Below are 23,489 nucleotides of genomic sequence, written 5' to 3' on the forward strand. Positions count from 1 at the left end.
CATTTGAAAGTACTTAATTTCAAAAACAGAAAGCACCTCTGTGCTATCTCTTGTAAGGCCAGATGGCTCAGTCTGGGTTACAAAAGTGGAAAGCTCTGACTACTGGCATCTCCAAGCCTCTTTAAAATACTTGACTTTGGAAATAGGAATTTCGACACTGAGAACGTTTGATGAGCAGCTGAGTACACTAATCAACTAGCAAAGTCTTCAGGTCACCTTTCCTCTTCCTTTTGTAAGACCAGGAGACAAAAATACAGCAACTCCCTGCAGTGTCTCCTTGGCTTTATAACATTCCCACAGGGAGCACCTAATCTACAGGTTAATGTGCAGTCTCCATATGGGCCATAAAACTAGGGCACTTAAGGTAAGGAATTCCTAGGTTAGTTGATATTTGGCAGAGTAGTTTTTTTCCCCTCCCTTAACCTGTTCAGATAATTATCCCAAACTTGTTTGTGTATCCAACCTTTAAGAAGTGTTATTTTTTAAAGTTATCAACCTAAACAAATTTCCATAGCAGAATCAAGAAATTCCAAATAGAAGAAACCGAATCAACTTGAAAGAAAATAAAAATGAGAGTAAGGAAAAGCAGAGAGTAGTATATTCTGTAATTTTTATTATAAAACAGTTCAAACCTTTTACATGCTATGACATTAAATGTCATATATGTTCATTTCAAGCAAACCTTTTTAAAAATATACATACTGTATATATTTACATTCAAGTTTGAGTAACTGGAATCAAGGTTTAGTTCAGGTTCTAATCTTTACCCACCTTGTGGCTTTGTTCAGCTACTAACTAAACAGCGATTGTATCTTCACTCAGGCACATGGAGAGGTAGAAACTGCTTCTTAAAGAAAAACGAAACTGGAGTGCAAATGTGAAGATCATCATTGAAGCAGCTTAGCTACATCAGGGAAGCTCTAACTAGCTTTGGTCATCTCAAGAAGCTGAATACAGGTAGCCTTGTCCTTTAAATTAAAACCAGAAAAACTTTGGGTAGGCGCTCTTTGGAGCACATCAGGGGGTTGCTAGAGCTCTGCAACTACTGCACTGCACTCTGCACCCAGGAATTGCATCTGACTAAGGCAACATAGCAGCAGGGTTGGGCTGGCAGCTAGGCACCTTCTCCCTGATAAGACTCAGATAAAACACATATGAGTGGCTGAAGAGACCTCCAATTAGTATCTGTACACCCACAGCCTGGAACTCAGAAGTCGACTAAGATACTTCCTTTCCCAAGTGAAACCTCTCTTTCTGCACAGGCCCACTGCCACCCCAAACTGAGCTAGTAAGTCTAGACAGGGGTGGGCTGGCCTATGACTCCTGCAGGCCAAGTTTCCTCAGCCTCAAGACTAAATCTCATGAGGGTTCTTGGACCTGAGAAGGGCTCCCTAGGTTCTTGCCTGAGAAGGTAAGTTGGAGGGAAGCCACAGAGGTGGCCGCGGGCAGAAGCCCTTCTCTTTCTCTTTTCTTCTGTTTCATCCTGCGGTTCTGGAACCAGATTTTGACTTGGGTGTCATTCAGCTGCAAGGAGTTGGCTATCTCGATGCGTCGGGCTCGAGTTAAGTACTTATTGAAATGAAACTCCTTCTCCAGTTCTGTCAGTTGCTTGGTGCTGAAATTCGTGCGGATCGCGCTGGAGGGGCTAGCGGCTCCATACTCGGTGAGTTTGCCTGTAACATGAAGACAGATCGTCAGCAGGGGCGAGAGGGCACGGAGACCCAACACCGGGGAGCAGGAGGGCTACAGTTAGAACGTACAGTTAGAATCAAGTCACAGCGCAGCCTTCCCGGGTCTCTGCGGACAGAGCTGTGCCTGGGGAATGCTCCGTGGAGCGAGCCCCGTCCTGCACTTTCCTCCACGCCTGGCACACTTTGCGAGCGTGTGGCCGGAGCACGCTCATTAGGCTTCTCCTGCTTTCACAACACCTGGGAACGCGTTTCCTCCCTAGACCCCAACCCGCCGTCTAGAGGAACAGCTGCAAGGTGCTCCTAGCGCAATTCCGCGGAGGGGGCTCTGTCCCCAACCCAGGCGCGTCCGTCCAAGACTCGAGTACTCACTTTTCTTGGGGGCGTTCCTCTTCACTTTCATCCACTCGAAGGTGCTGAGAGCGGCGGGGAGGCCGGACGCGGGGGAGGCGGACTTGGGGTAGGCGCCGGGGGCCGGGGACGCGGTCTGGAAGGCCCCGGAGAGGCCGTCGGCGGGCCCTTTGAGACCTGCCGGGAAGGGGCCGGGCTCGCCGAAGGCCGCGTAGTCCACCTGGCCGCTGAGAAGCAAGGAGCTGCCGCCCGAGAACACGGCCGAGGTGGCGTAGTGGACGTGCGCCCCGCCGTCGTCGGCCGGCCGCCCGAGCGCGCACGGGAAGTCGTAGGCGGGCCCGGGCCCCAGGAAGGCGTAGTCGGCGGCCCCCGCCGCGGCAGGTGCGGCGCCCGGCTCGTAGGCAGCCTCCAGGGTGCCCGGCGCGTACGGCGGGGCGGCGGGGGGCGGCGCGGGGGTGGCTGGCGGCGAAGGCGCGGGGCGGGCAGCGGCCAGGGGCAGGCAACTGACGAAAGCGCCGTCGCCGCTGCCCAGGGGGAAGGCCGGCTGCAGGGCCACCGGCCGGGCATCGGCGCGGCGGAACTTGGGCGCGAAGCTGAGCAGGTCGCCACCGCCCCCGGCGCCGCCGCACGACACGTACTCCAGGTAGGAGCTCATGGTCCCGGCCCTCCCACCTGAGCGCGCGGTCCCGGGCTGGGCTCTGCGCCGCTCCTCCTCTCCTCTCTACCCGAGATGCCCTCGCGAAGCCATGGCGAGCGAGCCCGAGGTCCATAGTGGCCTAATATAGCGGCCGGGGTGGCCACGTGGCGCCGGCCGGCCAATGGGCGCCTGCCCCGCACGGCCCGGGCTCCACGCGCCTAGCCCAGCGCCAACTTTGCCGAACCTGCGGGAGGCCGCCACCCAGTGGCCCCCCGCGGGGGGTAGAGCCGCGCGGCCCGGGCGCGGCCATGGGAAGGGCTGGGGGAGGCAGACAGGACGGGCCTCTCGGGTGAGGGCGGGAGGAGAGAGGGAGCGAGAACTTGCCTGGGTCGTGGGTGGCTAGTCGCTCAGGTGCAGGTTGTGAGCCTCGCGGTGTGAAAGGGGTTAAAAGGGAGCACGGAGCTTGGCCGGTGGGCACTGCTCCCGGCCTTTCTCCAGGGAAGGTAGGTACTCCTCTTCCTCGTTTTCCTGAGACCTCTGCGTTTTTGGTTTTCTTGGCACTAACGTTACTTCTCTCCTAAACCTGGAGAGGAAGTTTAATGTCCCCCGCCCCCTTTCTCCGACTTAATTACGGAACTAAATTTTATGCTGTAGGTGCTGGATAGCTGGGGAGGCACAGCATTCTCACTGTCAGACTCGATTCTCAGGTCACTTCGCAGCAGTCCCTCCAGCTTCTTCACTCCTTCCATTTGTGGGGGCCTAAGGGCCACTGTTGGAGTGACACGCTTTGATTCAGACAGAAGATAAAGTTTCTGCCTTGTTCGGAAGTTTGGCTGATTTCCACCCCCCTGACTAGGTTGTCAAAATAAAGAATGTGCCCTTGTGATGGAGCGATGGTTGTGCTCCTATCTGAGAGGTTGGCACACGCACTGGTGCTGGGCACCCTTTCTCCCAGGCGCTTGGCTCAAGGGCGCAGAGGCTTCCCAGGGACGGGTCAGATCTCAAAGGTTTGGACAGGCTTGTACCTCGAAGCAATTAAAGCTCCTGTTCCATCAGATAAGTGCTGCGTCGTCTCTTGCGAGTGAAATCTGAGGGCTTACAATGTTAATGGGCTCACGTCTTTCCCTTGATAATATGGTTTTGTTTACTGAGTGTAGAGAGACGGGAAATAAAAGCGCAGTTGGCACAGGAAATGAAGAGTAGAAGGGTTACAAAGACACGATTTACATTGACAAACTTTCCAACTTCCTTGAATATTTCTTTTAATATTTCCCTCTTTGTGGCTGTAGGAAAATAACAAATTAAACCAATAGATGTTATTTACACACAGCAGTAATGAAAGAGAGTGGTTTCCTAAAACTCTGTGAATAAAGAGTCTACTCTTGGCTTTTCAAGTGCCCTTGAGCACTTGATCTATTACAGCCTCTGAGTTATGGTGACGGAGGTTTTATTATTGTTTTACTGATCTACTTGTCATGAAAGAGCCATTGAGCCCTTGCCTAAAATTGCACTCTGAGGAAGTCTGGAATATAGGAGCCACCACAGTTTAGGGAGCCAGTTCCTTACAGGGATGTGAACTTGTGAATAAACAAAGCCACACCAAAAGTGTTACTGCTGGTGAGGCTGAAGTTGAGCCAAGATGGGGGAGGGTTGAGCCATCGTGCAGAGGGGTTAGGTAGAGAGGAACCAGCACAGAGCTAAAGAAGTCTGGGATTCCTGCACTGCTGGAGTGCTTGGATTTCATTGGGAAATAGAATCCTATGCTGAACTTGATCCCTTCAAACTTGATGTTGCTACTTCAGTTTTCTCCTGTAGCCAATCATCAAATGACAAAGGTCCTAACTAGTTTTTTTTAAAAAAAAGAAAAGTAAGAGCTTTTCTCTAGCACCCTGGTCAGGAAATGATAGAGCTCTTCAAAGCTAACTCAGGCTTCAAATGCAGATGCATTTCTTCACTGTCCTCCCTCTGCACCTTTAATGAGAAAGTATCAGCAAATCACATGCTGCTGAGTTCATAGAGGGTTCTCTGGCTGGACTCTTAATAGCCAGTTTTTAGCAACATAATGTCCCAGCTCTTACACTCCTATCTCAAAACCATAAGGCCCTCTCTCAAAAGGTATGACAACGCATAGGTCCAGAGGCCCCAGGGGGTCAAAAAGGAAGGGGTGGCCTTATAAACCTCTCTGAAGATGTGCTGCTGGCTGCAACCCAGGATGTAGGACAGAAAACCTACCCTGACTGTCGGCAAGTCTGACCAAAATCTATCCAATGGTAGAGCCCTTACTCTAAGCTTTCAGGAAAAACAAGCAGCCTAGATGCCTTCGCAACCTTCATTGCAACAAGGACCAGGTTTTTCTTGCTAAGAACTTGGGGCAAAAGTTGGGTCCTTCCTATCACAATTAAACATTGACTTTGATGCACTAATGAGCTGTCCACACTATTTCACTGAAGCAAAATTTTGGAGATTGAGCTTTCGCTGAGAGAAAAGAGTATCCTAAAAACAAAATGAGATTTTTAAAAATTGAGTTGTTTTGTTTTCACAGCTGTGGGTGAGGTTGTTCACTATTTGTTCAGACTCCCTGCTAATTGCATACAGGGGGATACATTCTGTTCATCCTTCCCTCTACTCGCTTTAATCTCCCAGAGTTTGGCATATCCTACACTTTGGGGTTCAGAATTGTCACCTCCACTCCTGGACTGGTTCTTGACTTGCTCAGGTTAGCAGTCAAGACTCTGATCATTTCAGCCTCAAATTCAACAAACATTTGCCAAGGATCTACTATGTTAGAATATTTTGTTAGGGGAAGGTTAGACTGGGGGAAAATATTCACAAACCAAAGGACCAAAGGATTCATTCCTCACACAGGTCTTAGCTGTATTATAAATCCACTCCAGCTGTGACCAGTTTGGCTCAGTGGATAGAGCATCGGCCTGCGGACTGAAAGGTCCCGGGTTCGATTCCGGTCAAGGGCATGTGCCTTGGTTGCAGACACATCTCCAGTGAGGAGTGTGCAGGAGGCAGCTGATCTATGTTTCTCTCTCATTGATGTTTCTAACTCTCTATCCCTCTCCCTTCCTCTCTGTAAAAAATCAATAAAAATATATATTTTAAAAAAAATCTACTCCAGAAGAATCTATGTCGATAGTTTCTAAGGAGAAATTGGAAGGTAATATTGGGGGCAGTGTATGTTGAAAGATGTGAATATAGGGTATGGTTTATGTTTGTGTTTTATTTTTATTTTTTTAGAGAGAGGGGGGAGGAAGGAAAGAAGAGAGAGGGAGAGAGAGGGGGGAGAGAGGGGGGAAGGGAGGGGATGAGAGGGGAGGGGAGGGGAGGAGAGGGGAAGGGAGGGGAGAAATACCTCAATCAGTTGCCCAAACTGGGATCAAACCCTCAACCCAGGTGTGTGCCCTGACTGGGAATGGGACCTTCGACCTTCTGATGCATGAGACAACACTCCAACCAACTGAGCCACACTGGCCAGGGAAATACAGGGTAATTTGAGTAACTTTAAAGTTTGTTTCCTAGATGTTTACAGGGTATGGGAGAAAGGTCTTACTGATTTTATTGTTTGTTCAAGTCATGAATTCCCTAGGGTCACTTGCCCTGCTGGGTCCTAGTGCTGAGTTCTCAGCAGGAGGTATAGCAGAGGGTCCTGATTGCCAGGTTCTGTTTGATGTAGGAATGCTTTGAAATCTTTCCCATCCTACTCACCACTGCAGCCACCCCTGCCCAACCCATATGACTACTTTTCTCTCCCATTGGAACAAAGGACAAGCTTTTTTCAGCAGACAGAAGTGATGGAGGGTGGCAGTCTGGTCTTCTGTGTGTTTACAGTTGTTTCTAAGAAGCCTCTTGGCAAGCCCTCTCCACAAGCCCCACCATGTTATTCCTTGGAGACACTTGAGCACATGCAAACTGTTGGCTCCATAGCCCCAAACCATAGAAAGACTCTTGCTTTTGGGGGTAAAAGGATAGGGGCTTTTCCTGGTGTGGAGATGGGGGTGAAAGAGATCCTAAGGACAGAAATTCTAAACCTATCAGGGGTCTGATAACATGACCCTCCCCCTGGAAAGCAGTTTAGAGTTCTGTGCCATTCCCTGAGAGCTTTGTGAATGAAAGGCTCATGGGTCAAGCTTGTGCTTAGCACACAGTAGGACTTCAGTAAGTGTTTGTTGGACAGAAATGAAGAATAGACAGAATGGTATGTCTTCACAATGACTAATACTAGCTAAAGGATAGCCTTAGATTATTTGCTTCCAAAACCACTTCAGATGGGTAGGAATCACCATAGAAGCTTGTTTAAAAATACAGGTCCCTTGGCCCACCCCCAGAGATTTTATTCCAATAGGTCTGATTCCGGAGTATATATTTTTTTAAATAAACCTCTTGGGTGGTTCTAAAGTAAGGTTTTTTGGAACCACACTTGGGAGGATTTCTGCTTTAGGAGCCGGGTTGAGGGAGCAGTGTGGGGAGAGAAAGGTTATTCTGTGAGAAGGGCTCTGAAACCAGCAAGATGAGAACTCATGGCTAGTTGGAGTCTGAGTGTACCAGAAAAGCGTCCAGTAGCATGTTGGATAGAAGAGACAGAGAGGTCAATGTCAAGGTCAAATTTAAGTCTAATTGGGCTGAAGTTCCAGAAAATATCCTTAAGAAGTAGCCAGTAGGAGTTTCCCAAGTTTTACTGACAAAATAGTGCTTTGTAAGTTGGGCTCACTTCTGCTCCTTCCCACTCCTAACCTGGCTTTGATGATGCTAATGATGTAGAAAGTAAAAGGGATTTGCCTCTGCTAATCTCCTCAGAGAAAATTTAGATTGGTTCTGAGGCAGTGGGAAGAGGGAAGGAGTGGGAGTGGGGGTCTCAAGAGGGTGGAGCCAACCCTCATTTCTTTCCACCTCTCCCAAGTTGTCTGGAATGAGCATTTGAGCCTCAGGGATCCAGATGGGATGAAATGTCCCTTGGGCCTAAGCTGTAACTCTTTCTCTGGCTAAAGACTGACCTTTCACAGCACAAGAGGTCCATGTTAGAAGGTCTCGAGAAAGAAATGACATCAAACCCCTCATTTTAGAGAGAAAATCACTTTAATCAGAGGTTAACAGGCAAAGCCATGCTGCAGAAATGAGGGAACCAACTTGGGTCTCTGACTCTCCACATTCTGTTGCCTCTTCACAGTCTGCAACAGGGAGTAGGGCAGCCCCTCCTCTGTGCTGTGGTGGCCTCGGTGCTGAGCAAGCAGCACAGTGATCAAGGGGGCGCCCTCATTTCTGGAAGACCACACAGCCAATGTGGCTGACTGGGAGGCCTACTGCCCTTCCTTTGCTAAACTTGCTACAACTGCAAGAGAGGGCAGTGATGGACCTGGGTCTCCACCTATCCCATCACCAAGCAAGGGTAAAGGATCCCTTCATTTCCTGCTGAGCTTGATCAGCATCAGGGTCCTGAGGGGAACAAAACAAGAAGTGTCCCAAGATTACTGTAGCTGAATAGAACAAGTACAAATAAGGATAAGTGAACACACAAGTACGCCCAGGTCAGTTACACTTGTACTGATAGTTTTTCTTCTCTTGTATTTTTTAAATAGGTAATAAATTTAAATTTACATGGTTCAAGTTGCAAAAGGAATGCAGTGAAAGTCTCCCAAACCCATCGCCAGCCACCTAGTTCCCCTTCACACAGGCAACCAATTTTATGAATTTCTTATATGTCTTTCTAGAGATACTACACACACACACTTCCACATTCTTTACACAAACAGTAGCATATTAGACTCTTTTGAACCATGCTTTCCCCCCTATTATATCTTGGAGATCATTTCATATAAATGCATTCAGAACTTCCTGGCTTATTTTTACAGCTTCATGCTGTTCTACCTATCATAATTTAGTCAGTCCCTTATTAATGAGCATTTAGTTAGTTTGCAATCTTTTGCTATTACAAATACATGTTCAAGTTTTTACCTATTATAAAAATTCCTGGATGTGAAATTAGTCAAAAGTATGTATGCTGGCAATTTTGATACGTATTGCCAAGCCTCTCTCCATAGAGGTGAATCAGTTTATACTTCTACCATAAACAAATGAGAATTCCTGTTTCCTCACACTTTTGCCAAGTCACAGGGAATTAGTCTTTTAATTTTGCCAATCTGATAAGTGAAAAATAATACTTTACTTACCCTTATAGCATTTCCAGAAATATCATTCTACTTGTCTTATTTGATCTTTTCATTATTCCATTTTATGAATGGTATTACTGACATAGAAAAGATTGCTGTAGTCACACCCAATGTAAATGGCCAAGATCAGATGTTCAACTCTCTTTCATATACTACACTGTGCCATAGGAAGCTTGAGGTTCAAAAATAGCAGGTGGCTTCAAGCATGTGCTGAAAGATACATGATATAAAAAAAAAAAGTGTAGCCGAAACCGGTTTGGCTCAGTGGATAGAGCGTCGGCCTGCAGACTGACGGGTCCCAGGTTCAATTCTGGTCAAGGGCATGTACCTGGGTTGCGGGCACATCCCCAGTGGGAGTTGTGCAGGGGGCAGCTGATCAATGTTTCTCTCTCATCGATGTTTCTAGCTCTCTATCCCTCTCCCTTCCTCTCTGTAAAAAATCAATAAAATATATTTTTTTTTAAAAAAAGTGTAGAAACTTTCCAACATCTGCTAAGAGGACTCCTCTTTAGTGGTCTAATACCAAGACCATATTTCTGCATGTCTCCCCTGGAGAGTACCATCCAGAAGCAGAGGGGCTCTGATTAGCAATCTAATCTGACCTAGTCTTAAACATTAGCTTGAATTCAATATCTGGGAAGCAGTAGGCTATTGTTTTTAATTTTCCTGAGAGTTCTCACTGGCCACCCAGAACCTAAATATTGATTAGCATGGATGGGTAAGAAAATGTTTTCCCTAGGTTTTAGCTTTATATAATAGGACATTCACTTGGACCTGATGAAGATAATAAAACACATACACACACTGCTCTAATTTTATCTACGGATAAACTTATGAGGTATATACCTTTATTGACTGTTTCATTGATGATGAAACTGAAGGCCAGAAAGATTAAGTGAATTGCTTAGGGTCATGCAATGTATCAGTTAACAACTCAGAAAACACAATGTAAACCTAAACTTGAACTAATTAGTTTCCCCTGCAAAGTCTTCTCTTCTCCCTCCTCTATTCATGTTGGTGAAATGACCTGACTACCCACACAGACTTCAAAATAGAAGAAACCTAAGGATTAACACCCACTACTCTTTCATCCAGTTGATCACTGCGTCCTGTGAATTCTTCCTCCTAAATGTCTCTCCTCTTCATCCTATTGCATTAGTTCCTCTCAAGGCTGGATATTCCAGCAGCCTCCTTTTTTCTTCTTGCCTCCTTTCTCTAATCAGACACAGTACCCCCAAGAGTTAGCTTTCCACCTGGCCAACATGGCTCAGTGGTTGAGCGTCAACCTATGAACCAGGAGGTCAGGGTTCCATTCCTGGTCAGGGCACATAGCCAGCTTGTGGGCTCTATCCCAAGTAGAGGGCCTGCAAGAGGCAGCCAATTGATTCTCTCTAATCATTGATGTTTCTGTTTCTCTATTTCTCTCTCCCTCTCCCTTCCTCTCTGAAATATATACATATATAATTTTTTTAAGAGTTAGCTTTCCAAACAGATAATCTCACATTCCAGTTTATAACCTTCAGTGGCTCCCCATTGCCTATAGATTAAGTCTAGAGTCTAGACTCATTCTCATGGGACCTTCTACAACCTCTTTCCAGCCAGGTGGCCCACTCCAAACCACTCTCCTCATTCCAGGTCCAGACTTTGCACTTTCTCCCCTCCCTGCTTTTGTATGTGCGGCTCTCTCCACCTGGTATGTCCCTCCTTCTTGGGTCCAAAAAACTCCTATACTTCAGGGACCTAAATTCACTTCCTCTGAGAAGCTTTGTTGTTGTTGTTGTTGTTGTTGTTGTTTTGGTTTTTATTTTTTTTGACACTACAGTACTGTTAGTGGTGCCTTCTCTTTATTCCAGGAACATTTTGGCTACACCTCTATGACAGCATTTGTCACTGTTTTAGGATTGGGTTCTTTTTCTCCCCCAGTAGATAGAAGGGTACTCAGCATTAATGACTCATTTTTGTGTCTCAGAGCCCAGGACAGTGCATACAGGAACTGTTCAGTCAGTATTGGTGGAAAGGCAAGGAGATGGGCAGGTTCTGAACAGAAGACATCAGGACCAAGTACTTTAATTGCTCAATGAGTTCAGGAAACTGCAAGGCTTAAAATGACAGTACAACATTTCTCTAAAGCAAGTTAATTTCCACCCAAGAGGATGATGAGAGAGAAGAGGACTGAGGGGAGGGGGAAGAGGGAAGAAAGCTGGGACTTTATGTCCTTCAGAGGCTCCTTGCTGTAGGCTAAGGCAACACATTTAACATCAGAAAATTCTTACCTGATGTCACTCAGAAAAAAGGTAAAAGAGACGGTAGCCTGGAACTTTCTTAGAATTTACAAACTGCACATTAGGTACCACTCAAGACTGGAGAGAAGAATGCTTTACCACCCACTCACCTGAGCCTCCTGCTGGGAAGAGCTCTAATGTCAATGACTGCCCCTAACCTTGGAGTCTGTCCCTTTATGGTGTTTCTAAAAGGAACCTAAAAGAGCTGAAATAAAAATACTCATGCAGCATGGTAACCATAGTTAACAATACTATACTGCATAGTTGAAAGTTGCTAAGATAATAAATCTTAAAAGTTATCATCACAAGAAAAATTTGTAACTATATATGATGACATGTTAGCTAAACTTATTTGGTGATCATTTTGTGGTGCATACAAATATCAAATCATTAGGTTGTACTCCTGAAACTAATACTAATATATAATACCTCACTTAAAAGTATTTTTAAATACTCAAATCATGCCCTCACATACACACACACACACACACACACACACACACACACACACCAAACAAAAAAAAAAAAAACCAGGAGAGGTATATCATTGTGTTTGGTGTTTTAAGTATATTTTTATTGTTATTTTATTTTTTTAATATATTTTATTGATTTTTTGCAGAGAGGAAGGGAGAGAGATAGAGAGTTAGAAACAGAGAAACATCGACCAGCTGCCTCCTGCACACCCCCTACTGGGGATGTGCCTGCAACCAAGGTACATGCCCTTGACCGGAATCGAACCTGGGACCCTTTAGTCCCCAGTCCCCAGGCCAACGCTCTATACAGTGAGCCAAACCAGCTAGGGCATTTATTGTTATTTTAAATGATGTTAAAGTTTAGCTCCAAGTTCAACAGGAGTCTTCTGCTTCCTCCCACATAAATACTCCTGCAGGTAAATATAACTAAACTAGTTCAGGCTCTCCCTTGAATTCTAGTCCCTGGGGACATCTTTCTTAAAACTCTTAAAATGAAAGTGTCTCTACAAGAACCTTCTGATCCATTGGGATTTTTTTTTTTTTGGTCCTGTTATCTGAGATGGGTTTGGCCCTTTCTGGGGGTAGAGCAGTGTTCAAGAGTGTCACATGAACAAGCAGGAGGTCTGGGGGGAGAAGGAGATGCAGAATCACTGAGGGGCAGGTATAGGGGCAGGCATGTTGGGCAGGCGCTGGGCACCCTGAGTGGTCAGAGGGCAGAGCTGGTGGGAGGCAGTGCTGGGCCTGTGGGGGGAGGTAACTGGCCAGTGCTTCCCTCCACCCTGACCCAGCAGAGTGCTGGTCAGACTGCGCTGCTCTGGTGCACGGGTGGCGGGTCTCGCCCTCCTTTGGGGCTCAATCCCCGTGCCTGCCTGGGTCTCCTCCGCTTGCGGTCTCTGGTCAGTTCCCAGCTGGCCCAGACTTGTTCTGAAGGAGGAGGAACGGCCGTCTGGCGAAAAAAGTGCACACCGGGTGATTGATGAACTCTTAATAGGACTAACCTCTCCTGCTCCCCCCACCCCACACTAGACACACACTGAGAAATCGTTCACCCCGGCCCCCGCCCCAGACCTCCTCGCTCGCTCGCGAGAGGGGGCTCGGCCACCAGCCGGTTGGGTGATTAACTCACCGTTTGTCTTCCCAAGTGTTCCAGGTGGATTCAGGAACACCCATCCTCCCCCCAGCCGCAGCACCCTGCCGCGCCGGGTGGAAAGCTGGAAGAAGCGCGCATCCAGCGTCACCAGCGTCACTTGGAGGCGCAGCCCAAACTGGTCTTTGTGCTGCCGAATGACTGACCGCCTGACTGCCCAGGGGAGGCGGGGGCATTGTTACCCACGGGGGAGGGAGGTGCTCAGACTCGGGGGTCCACGCCAGCCTCCTCCCCAGAGTGTCTCCGGTTCCCAGGACGGGCGGGGGGGGGGGGGGGGCCTTCCTTTGTATGTCCTCTGCCTGCCTGGGGAAGGCGTCGTTGTTGCTCCAAGGGGCAACAGACTGGGGGAGGGGGAGGAGGGTGCCAACTCTGCCGCTGCCTGGAGCTCAGCTCCTCCGACCCAGCTTCCCCACTTGGCCATGCGGCCTTGGGGAGGATTGGGGAGGAATATGGTATTTGTAGGGCAATGCTTTGAACAATAGATCCATAAAAAGGCCTTCTCCTTATAAGTCAGGGACCACTCTTCCCTCCTTCAAAAAGGCCCTGGTCCAACAGGTTCTCCCTCGAGGCCTGGTTTGAGGCCTGGTTTGAGGCCTGGTTTGACGCCTGCTTCCCCAGCAAAAAACACTTCATTTGTACCAGGGTTCTCCATGAATCCTGATTTAAATTAAGATCTTCTCCTTGGGCTCTTACTGATGTTAACACCCTGTTTCCATAATTTTCCAGATACTATTCTTCCATGAAAATGATCCAGACTAGCTATAGGAACCAGTCAAGATGTTTTGCCACAAGATCTAGGACAAGAGGACTTAACCAACATGTCCCGTCTTGCAGATCTCCTGGGGACCCTTCACCTGCTTCTGCTACTGCAAACAATTGGACATCCATTTACCTGGACTCTTTTTTCAAGTGTGGAAGCCTTTTGTGCACTGTGCATCAGGCTGGACCTGGCCTGAAAGTAGGCCTCTGGATTGTCTCTGACCTTTCCAATTTGCCAGTGTGAGTATGAGACCTGACGAAGTGTTTAGGTGTAGGCTTTAAGCCAAGTATATAAATCCACTTGGCACCAACTTGGGTCCCAAAGATAAGGGCATTTGTAGCTGGAGTGGAAGACAAGGGAACAATGAGAACTAAGGTTTCATTCTCTGTGATGAGCCTCTCCACCACCAACTAGCACCACCAGGGCAGTACGTACAGAGGACTCATCTACCCAATCTTTTTTTTTTCTCATCCAGGCCTTCTGCAAGAGAGATCTAAATGAGCCAGTCCTCAGAGATGGTGAGGGTGTGGCTGGTGACTCAGTCTTGGCTTCCTGTGCCCAAGGTGTCTAGGGATAGATCTCTGGGAAGTGTTAGTGCCATGAAGTGAGCAGGCTACAGACCTGTGGGAACTAGAGCTTTCTGCCCGTCTTCATTTTTATTTAATATTCACAAACTTCTGTTCATCCTATTCTTGTCTTACAGTTTCTGAAAGAAGGACCAAAGGAATGCCAAGAACTCCCAGATGAAGAGGACCTCTCTAGATTTGTAACTGGGTCTACTAACCAAGTCTTAACTTCAGGAGGAAGTTTCAACTAATTATCAGGATAAGTCAAAACAGGCCTGTGACTGCCCTTTGAATACTGAAGGTGTCAACAAGCTTCTGGCTTCCCCAGGTCAAGTAGAAGTTGGGTTCCTTCTTTGTTATTCAAACACACACACACACACACACACACACACACACACAGCCACTTCACCCTCCCTAATGAAAAACCTCAACAGATGGAGAGCCTAGGCTCCCCAGCCTGCTGGCTGGGAAGATGCACTTCACTCAAGGGTCAGTCAGCTGGCACAGGGAGAAGGGAGTAGCTGGTATAGGTAATCACTATATTTCAAAACTCTCTTCAGCAAGGTTAGCATCCTCTGGGGCCTGGGAAACCAATGTGGCTACTGTGTCTCTGATAGGGACTGGGCTTGGGGCTGTACCAAGGGGAAAGTCCTCTACGTTCTCCCCCTCTCATTGGAAAGCCCGTACAAAGAAATGGTACAAACGGGTGGTTAGCAATGATTCCATCAGAGGCGGATTTTTCTCTGTCAGGTCCCTGGATGAAGTTGAGGTCTGAAAGCCAGAAGGTGGAGTATATATTTAATCACCCTTCCTTACTGCCTTCCCAGGGGCCAGGACTACCCTTCAGGCCTTTCCTCTTGCCACCTCGCCACCCCTCTGGCTAGCTCCATTGGATCTCCTCCCATCACTCCGGGCTGGGGCCTGCGTCTCTCCGGGTAGCCAGGGCACGCTCTGCCCGGAGCTCTTTTCCTCCCCTTTTGCCGTGGGCCGCCCCTGCTGCCTCACCTCTACCTTGCTTTATTTCTCGCTTGATTGAAAGGAACCGCTGCCACTCCCATCCGTGGGCGGGGGCTTGAGGCCCGCACCCTTTTCTTCTCGGCTCGGGGGGGATTCCCCCACAGCCTTCCCGATCACCTCCCCCAAAGCGGTCTCTGCAGGGAAAAGCCGAGCTGGTCTAGGCCTGAGCCGAAGAGGCATTTCCTCCCCTCCACTGGGCAAACGAAGTGAACCTCCTGGAGACGCAGGCCCGGAGCTAGGCGAGGCCCTTCCCCACCTCCAGTGGCCGCCCAGCGTGGCCTTTGTGCCGCCTTCCCCGCCTCCGCGGCGCGCACAATGGTGCAGCCGCTCCGGAAGGCGGGCGGCCCGGGGCGTCCCCAGCCCCGCGCCCGGCGGCGAGGGCCAGCAGCCTGGAGGCCTTGGTGCGGCCCCTGTTGTCCCCTGCGCGCCCGTCACGGGGTGGGGCGGCGGTTTGCTGTCCTGCCAGCTCGCCCCTTCCCGCGGCAGGCCCCCCGGGAGCCGCAGCCTGAACCCGAGCGCCGCCGCCGGCCGCTCCCCTCCCCCACTCCCCTGCCTCTGCGCTGGCGGGGGAGGGGCGCCGGTCTCCGATAGAGCCGCTATTGTGGCCTTCCCGCGGAGGCTGGGAACCCAGCCGAGTGCGCACCGCCGGCGGTGGCGGTGGCGGTGGCGGGGGAGGAGGCGGCTGTGTGTGCAAACCTCGGGGACGGAGGGGAAATAAATAAAACTTTGCAACCTCGGGCGGTTGGGCCCTTCAGAGGGCGTTCGGTTGTGTTTAGACTCTGGTGCTTCCTAACACTAATTGCAGGCTCAAAGGGAGCAGAATTTATGGCGAAGGCCACGGCAGCTTGTTTATAATTTATGAAGTTTTAAATGGCTGTGTCGCAGGGCCCACTCTCGCCCTGGCCGGTGCCCGCGCGGAAAGCGCCTTCCCCAGACTCCCCACCCACGCGACTTAGTGTGGCCGGTCCCGAGTCATTCTCAGAAGCTTCGGGGAAGCTTTCTCCAAGAATGAGAGGGAGCCGCCGATTTGTCCCAAGAGAACTCCTCCACCCCACAGGAGAAGGTGCCTCCGGGAGGGAGCCCCTAACCCCGCACTTCGAGTCTTAGTGTGAGAGGAAGCTGATGTCAGCCCGGCTAGACACCGTTTAAAGTCTAATCCATGAAACCCTAAGCCGCAGATGACACTTGGGGCCTTGCAGACACCCGCAGACTCAGCAGATACTCCTGCGGTAACAGACCGCACTGGAAAACGCCTGGAGCCATGATGCATTATGTATTTTTATTACTTACGGTCGGAAGAAGAGAGGAGGGAAAACCGGGCTGAATCTAAACAGCCTGACAATTCATCTATTTACTATTTAGCCAGTTAAGAAAGATTGTTATCCCTGCAAAGCAGTAAGCTCTTCTTTGATTTCCCTAATAATTTTAAAAATAATTTCTTGCAAGACAATTAGAAATCCTGCCTAGGGACGCAAATTTCATAGAAAACAATTTTAAGCCTTGAAAGTGGGTAAACTATCCCTTCGGTTGAAGCCACTTATTCTTGCTGATAACTGCTACAACATGTATATTTTAAACCTGCTCAGAAAAGGTGAAATTTAGCAAAAGGATAATCCACTCCCGCCCCCAATCTAACCTGCCATTTTTTAAAAAACGGCACAAAAGAACAAGGAAACTAAATGTTTTTTTAAGCCATCATTATTTAGCGAAACACAAACATCCAAATGGAAACGGTTGTTGTTCCACCAGAAGATTAGAAGTTAAATTATTTCCACACAATAGGAATTTCACCTCGTGTCACCAGGGATGTAGTAGGAGTTGCATTATTTGTCAAACCAAATAGAGATGTGTGGGCCGACTTTGCTGAAATACAAAGAATTGAACCTTATCCGAAGGCGTTTTCCAAGTGCCTCCTCCCAGAGAAGTGGGTGGAAGTTGTCCACCCCTAGCTAAAGCCACGCTATTATTTACAAAATGGTGATAAATCCTCGGAGACATTTTTTGCCCATTTCGTACAAAGGAACAGGAGAAAACAAGGTGTTTATACTTATGTTCCGTTAATGAAACTTTTATTACTTTACATCATGGGGAATGCGTGTTTCCTTTAGAAATGAACCGCCAACCGCTATAAAGGAAAAAGTCCTGACAGCACTTCCTAGAGACAAGGCTGAGGTGCCGTGGTCTCCAAACGATCATTTCTCTTTCCGCACCTTAGCCTTTTCGCAGCTCAGTTCTTCTTAGGACTTCTCATGTATCTTTTCTTTTGATTGTCAGTTTTCTTTCAAAGTTCTTTTTTATTACTTAACACAGAAAAGTGAGGTCTGGCCTCCCCAATGTAAATGCAATCTAAGAAAAGTGGATTTGTGTCTAGAAAGACGGGTAGAAATCGCAAAGCAGGCACGGTACAAAGCTCTACACAAATCACCCGCCTGCAACATTTCTAGGTTTGCATCCTTAGATTCTTCCCCCTCATGTCAGGAGCTGGGTTGTAATCAAGTATCCCAGAACCAATGTGTGCACTGGATCCCAAATACATGAAAAAACGTATTTCGAAGGTTCCGCCTATTGGGGGGTCTTCCATTGAGATTGTGGGGGAAATAAAGGCAGCGATCTACTTGCAAGGGAGTGTGATTAACACAGATACTCTTCCAACTGAGAAATTCTTTATTCTAAATATTTGTTCAAATAGTACCAGACAATTTGAAATCAATAAACTGTGTCGAGTTGGAGGGCTGTGGCTGTTTGAGAAATGAGTAACGGGTGTCGTCTGACTCTACCCATGAAGGACAATTTGCGGTCTTAATCCTTTACATCAACTACAAACACCAGCCACGGTTACAACTGTTCAAAACTACTCTCTCAGCTAGTTCAGACCAAAGGGACTAAAGAGATGAAATGTGGCCCCCGAGGCCTGGGAGCGCGTTCCTAAGCTGGCTGGAGAATTCTACAAGTATACACATAAATACATTAAGACGAGGATAAATAATCAGAGAAACGAAATGACTCGCTTCAAATAATAAATACAGATTGTTGAGTCCGATTCAATCCTTACAGGACGGGAAGGAGCATATAAATTAAGGTCTCCGCAACTCGGCTAGCCACGGGCCAGGCCCAGAGCTCTCTCTCCAGGCTCTGGTCCTTCTGCCGAGCGCGCTGCCGGCGAATCTCAGACTTACCTTCGGGACATCCTTACCAGACTAGAGCCCCTGGGTCCGCAGTATTTGGCACTGTCAGGCTTAGAGGAGAATCCTTGCGGTTGATTTATGGCGAATCACCCGAAGGAGGACGCGCCTGGAGGGGAGGCCCGGTCGCCTGCGCTTCGGGCCGCTGTTGGCCCGAAACCGGGGAGGCAGCGACCAGGACAGGGCGAGGGAGGGTCACCAGCTGCCCGCGGGCCCCGCCCGCCGCCCCCGCCACCAAAGCCAAAGAGGTAATTGCGCCAGGAGTTCGGGCCGCGGGCGGCCGCTACAGATGCGTCAGTTTGGGGGCCTCGGGCAGGCGTCCCTGAGAGGAGTGGTGGGCCGAGAGATCTGTGTAGGTGGGATGAGGGTCGCACGGTCCGTGGTGGTGGTTGCCGGGAATCTGCGCGGCGCAACTGTAGTCCACGCTGGCGGAAGACGGATGCGAGAGGTGGCCCAGGTTGAAGACCGGCCCGGACGCGGGTGCCATGGAGTCGACGAAGTTACCGCCCACGTACACGGGGCTCCCCTGCAGGTTGGCGCTGGCGAAGCCGCCGCCGTTGCTGGCCATGGGGTGGGGCTCGAACTCCGGCGCCGGGTACCGCTTCTGCTGCGGGAGGCAGCTGCTGAGCGGCGCCGTGTAGGCGGCCAGGCCGTACATGTTGGGCTGAGACTTCGCGAAAGCGGGAGGCGAGGGCGCGTCGTAGGCCAGGCCGGGCACCGGCGGCAGCTGGCCCGAGTAGGCCACGTGGCCCGCCGAGCCCCCGAGCGGCGGGCTGCGCTCCGGGGACTGGCCCGCTGGCGAGTGCAGGATGCCCTTGGCCTTCTGGTCCTTCTTGTACTTCATGCGCCGGTTCTGGAACCAGATCTTGATTTGGCGCTCGGTGAGGTTCAGCAGGTTGGCCATCTCCACGCGGCGTGGCCGGCACAAGTAGCGGTTGAAGTGGAATTCCTTCTCCAACTCCACCAGCTGTGCACTCGTGTACGCGGTGCGCACCCGCTTGGACGCTGGGCCCGGCGGGCTCTTGTCCTCGCAGCTCTCTCCTGGGCAGGGAAGGAGAGAGGGGGGGACGCTGAGAGGGAGAGGTGGGGGCACCCAGGGCTGCGAAGAAGTGCTTCCCTGGTTCCCTCCCCTTCCCCCCACTTTAATCCTGGCTGGATTGGGGAGGGGCGTTGGAGAGGTGAGACTCTAAGGAGGAACTCACTGCCCCTGGCCTACCAATCAGTCGCACCTGAAACACCCATCTGCCGTCTGAGGTTTGATTCCCTCTGCCCAGCCCCTCCCCGCCAGCCTAGTCCATCATCCGGTCCCAAAGGCCTTGGAGGAGTTTAATGGGAGACTAGTAGCAGCTGGCAAGGCCTCCCCTCTGCCAAAGAGGGGCCAGACTTCTTTGAACACTACCCTCTGCTAAGGGGTGTGGGGGAGGGAACAGCCCCAGCCTGCCTTGCTCAGGGACTGGCTCTTGGGCAAAGCACCCAGGAAGCATCAACTGAGGGTGGAGATCTTAGCACCTCACTCCAGCCCAGCCGCACCCAAATGCAGGGAGGTGATAAACCATAAAAATACTGCCCCAGGTTTTAGGGGACCCAACACCAGGCTGGGAGCATTTTTAGTATGGCAGTGCTAGGACCAGCAGCCTCAACACTGTTTTCCACCACCCTGCCACCTCTCAGCAGCTTGTCCACTCCCTCACTGGGAAGACAAATGGATTTCTCCTGGGAGGGAGGGCCTTCTCAGGCAGCTGGGAAGGAGGGGCGGGAGAAGGAGCTTAGGGCTGGAAGATACTTTTCCCTCAGGAGCAGCAGTCCCAGAGAGCAGCAGGCAAACCAGAGACCTGGTGTGCTAACAAGCTCGCTGCATTCCCGGCTTCACACTGGCCCTGAATGGATAAGCAAGTTCATCTACCCTGAAGATAAGCCACATCAGAGAACACAAGGCCAAACAATTTCAGGAACCAAACCAGCTGAGAAGAGAGAGGAAGCAAGCCTCAGAGCTCCTGTCCCTGCCCATCTTCTTCCACGCACCCTGATGGGCCTGCAGAAGAGCTTCTCTACTTGAGGGTCTCCCTTTCCAGGGAGAGGAACACAACCAACCGGAGGCTACTCCTGTTTCCGAGCATATCCTCTTGGGGGTGGGGGGTGGGGGGTCTGGCCTGTGGGCCTAGCTGTATAAGGCCCACGAAATTGAAATCATTTGGTCTGGCCCTGCCAAGGCATGTGGGGTGAGTTAATTAAATGTTTGACCAAATATAGCAGGCTAATTTTTAAGTTGATAATTTTGTATGGCCTGAGAATGATGTTATAAATATACAAATGGTGCTTAGCAGAAAAAGGGTTCCCCACCCCTGCCCTAGGATATGCTCCTCCCTATATTATAGATTTGCTGGGATGGGGAGAATTGGTCAGAGGGGGGCCAAATAGATCCCTTGGTTATGCCTTGGAGGCCCTGGTTAGATTCAAGTGCACCACTTTGTTATTTTATGGTCTTGGGCAAGTCACTTATCATCTCTAATAGTTTCCTTACCTATAAAATGGGAATATTATCATATACCTGCCTCAGAGGGCTCTTTGAAAAATTAAATAAGATAATGCTTGTAAAGCACTTAGCATGTTCTTAGCACTCCACAGACTTTAGTTCTTATTAATTTAAGAGACTGGGATTCATGTGATAGGGACTACAGAACATCCTTAACCAAGTTTTGAAGGGCTATTGGATGGAAAAACAGAGCTGAATGATGGCCAGCAGCCTAGGGAAGCAGATATTAGGTCAGTATAAAGAGCGTCTATTAATAACTATGAGACTTGCCCAGCCATGCCCCCAACAGCCTGGAATGGAAGGGAGCCCCTGTCACTGTAAGGGTATAACCCCCAATCAGGGACACTATAAAGAAGGGACATTTCTGTGTCAGTAGGAGGTTAGACATATGGCCTCCAAGGTTGCACCTCTAGCCCTGAGTCTCTTGGTTCCTAGGAGAGCTAGCTTCTTGGGGTCAGTGTGGAGGGGATGTAGCCCAGGGGTAAGCTCCCTTGAAGAGCTACCTGCGGTGGTACAGCTGTTCTTCTGCTTGGAGTTCTGTCGGGACTCTTTCATCCAAGGGAAGATCTGCTTGCTGATGGTGGCTGAAGACCCAGAAGCATTGGGCCCACCCTTGACCTTCTTGGCAGGCACTCCACCTCCAGAATTGGTGGGCGAGGAAGGTGGCAGGGTTGGTGGTGGAGGAGGGGGCTGTGGTGGCTGCTGCTCTGTGTTCAGACCAGGAGGCTGGCTGCTACCCCCACCCTGGCTGTTCCCAGTGCCAGGCCGCATGCAGCTGCCATTGAGTTCAGCCGCCTTGTGGGCTGGCGCTCGCAGAGGTGCAGAGCTCTGGATGGAGCAGGCAGAACCTGGGTATTCAGTGTCCAGAGAGTTGGCAGCAGTAGGGGGTGGAAAAGGCTGATGGGGGGCACTGTAGCCATATGTGTCAGTGGCTTTGCTGTAGCCATAGCCTCCAAAGAGTCCTGGGTTTTCATAGTAAGCAGCCTTCTGCATCGTGCACTCAGGAAGCTCCAGGGCCTGCTGACCCTGCTCAAATAACATTGACCACCACTGTCTCCTTCACTGCCACCTCCGATGTCTGCCAAGTCCTGAGAGAGCTGGGGCAGCCCCAGGTTCCAGGTGACCTGCAGAGAAGAAAAGTGAGAGGCCCAGCAGCTCTGTCATTGGCAAGACCAATCAATGTAGAGGTACTAGTTTAGGCTCTCTGCTTCTCACCCACTTAAAAGTGGGGGGTTGGGAATTTTATGAAGCTCAACTTATATGAACCCTTGGAAAAGTTAGAGAAGGAATTTCTCATAAACATATGAAATGATTCCTTCTCTCTAGCTACGTCTAAGGGAAGGGGCTTTTCATTCTTTTTCTTTTTCTTTTTCAGATACAACTTTCCTCCTCCAAAGAGTATCAATTTAGCATTTGAAACTGCATGGAAAAGCACTTGTGGCCTCATAGATTTTAATAGCTGATTCTCCCACTTGACTTTGAGCTTCTTGTAGGCAGGGACTGTATCTTATTCATATATATATATATATATATATATATATATAATCTAGCCCAGTGCCCCACATGTAGTAAGTGCAATAAAGGCTTGTTGAATGACTGACTGAATGAATCAATCAACCACAGAGCCATCTCAGGGTTTTGATGGGCAAAAGAAAGCCATATAACAGAGCTCTCAAAAAAAGTATCTCTCCCACCTGGTTTCAAAATCACAGCATCCTTCATGAAGACCCAGATAGTCCACTTTCTGGTGACAGGATGAAAATCAGCCCAGTTAGCTCTGTGGTCAGCCCTGTGAAATCCACTAGGAAATAAAAACCAAGAAGAGGACTTAAAGACTCCCAGACTTATTTTTAGGCTAGAAAATGTTTCTTTTTTTTTTTTCATCTACATTTTTTTTAGACTCTTAACTTGGCTTTCTGCTACTTTTAAATGGATACCACTGAAAATGGGTGAAGAGATTTAGAATTTGAAATGCATGGAGCACAGGTGAATAGTACATGCTTTATATTATTACTATCATTTTTATCGTGCATCTATTGTATAGATATTATTATAGACCTCTGCTCTGGATCATCCATTCTACCACCACCACCCAACTCACAACCAGTGAGAGAGCCTCTTTTGGCATGATGAATGGACCCAGAATTAGAAGGGGGGGAAAAAACTAAGAAAAATTCTACCCCTTTTGTGTCTTCTGACTCTTGATGGGGGTTTCCCTTCTCTCCCATCCACCCCTTCTCCTGAAAGGCTCCTAAGGAGTTAAAGTATAACTAATACCATTCAACCACTTTTGTCTGCTCCATAAAGGAAACTCATAGGTCAGCTCCCTAGTCTTACTTCTTGATCTCTTCTTTCAGGCAACTTTCCTACCCCACAACTCCCTGGCTTACATCATGGTCACCATGATGGATCATATTACCTAGACAACTCATGTGGCCTACTTACTAGTACCAAAATTGCTCCTCTGGTCATTCATCTCCCCTCCACTTTCACCAAAGAGCTAGCCTGATTTTTTAAAAAATATTCATACCCTTCATTTGGTAGTATTATTGCCCATTTTTGTTTTAAAATATAAGTGAATATACCATTCGTCTTGATAAAAGACAGGCCCTTCTCAATGGGATAATAGAATACTAGGATGTTATGTCTTAGGAATTGTTTCTATTATTGTTATTAAATG

The 23,489-nt window shown here is 49.1% G+C and overlaps 2 protein-coding genes and 1 long non-coding RNA gene across 3 annotated transcripts; 1 reads left to right on the top strand and 2 right to left on the bottom strand.

Moving 5' to 3' along the window:
* Positions 1–596: 596 nt before the first annotated feature.
* On the bottom strand, positions 597–2,857 carry HOXD1 (homeobox D1). Its single transcript, XM_059704002.1, has 2 exons — positions 2,061–2,857; positions 597–1,673 (listed from the first exon to the last, which is right to left on the bottom strand). The coding sequence occupies exons 1-2, from the start codon at positions 2,692–2,694 to the stop codon at positions 1,360–1,362; spliced, it is 948 nt and encodes a 315-aa protein (XP_059559985.1). The 5' UTR covers positions 2,695–2,857; the 3' UTR covers positions 597–1,359.
* On the top strand, positions 2,549–15,630 carry LOC132238494 (uncharacterized). Its single transcript, XR_009453807.1, has 3 exons — positions 2,549–2,682; positions 13,478–13,709; positions 14,215–15,630. It is a non-coding gene; the product is annotated as an uncharacterized LOC132238494 (long non-coding RNA).
* A 1,244-nt stretch (positions 15,631–16,874) lies between these two features.
* On the bottom strand, positions 16,875–22,612 carry HOXD3 (homeobox D3). The gene is made up of 3 exons (XM_059704006.1): positions 22,504–22,612; positions 21,313–21,933; positions 16,875–19,317 (listed from the first exon to the last, which is right to left on the bottom strand). The coding sequence occupies exons 2-3, from the start codon at positions 21,848–21,850 to the stop codon at positions 18,560–18,562; spliced, it is 1,296 nt and encodes a 431-aa protein (XP_059559989.1). The 5' UTR covers positions 21,851–21,933; positions 22,504–22,612; the 3' UTR covers positions 16,875–18,559.
* Positions 22,613–23,489: the final 877 nt, after the last annotated feature.

This window comes from Myotis daubentonii, chromosome 7 (assembly GCF_963259705.1).
Source record: "Myotis daubentonii chromosome 7, mMyoDau2.1, whole genome shotgun sequence".
Taxonomy (NCBI): domain Eukaryota; kingdom Metazoa; phylum Chordata; class Mammalia; order Chiroptera; family Vespertilionidae; genus Myotis; species Myotis daubentonii.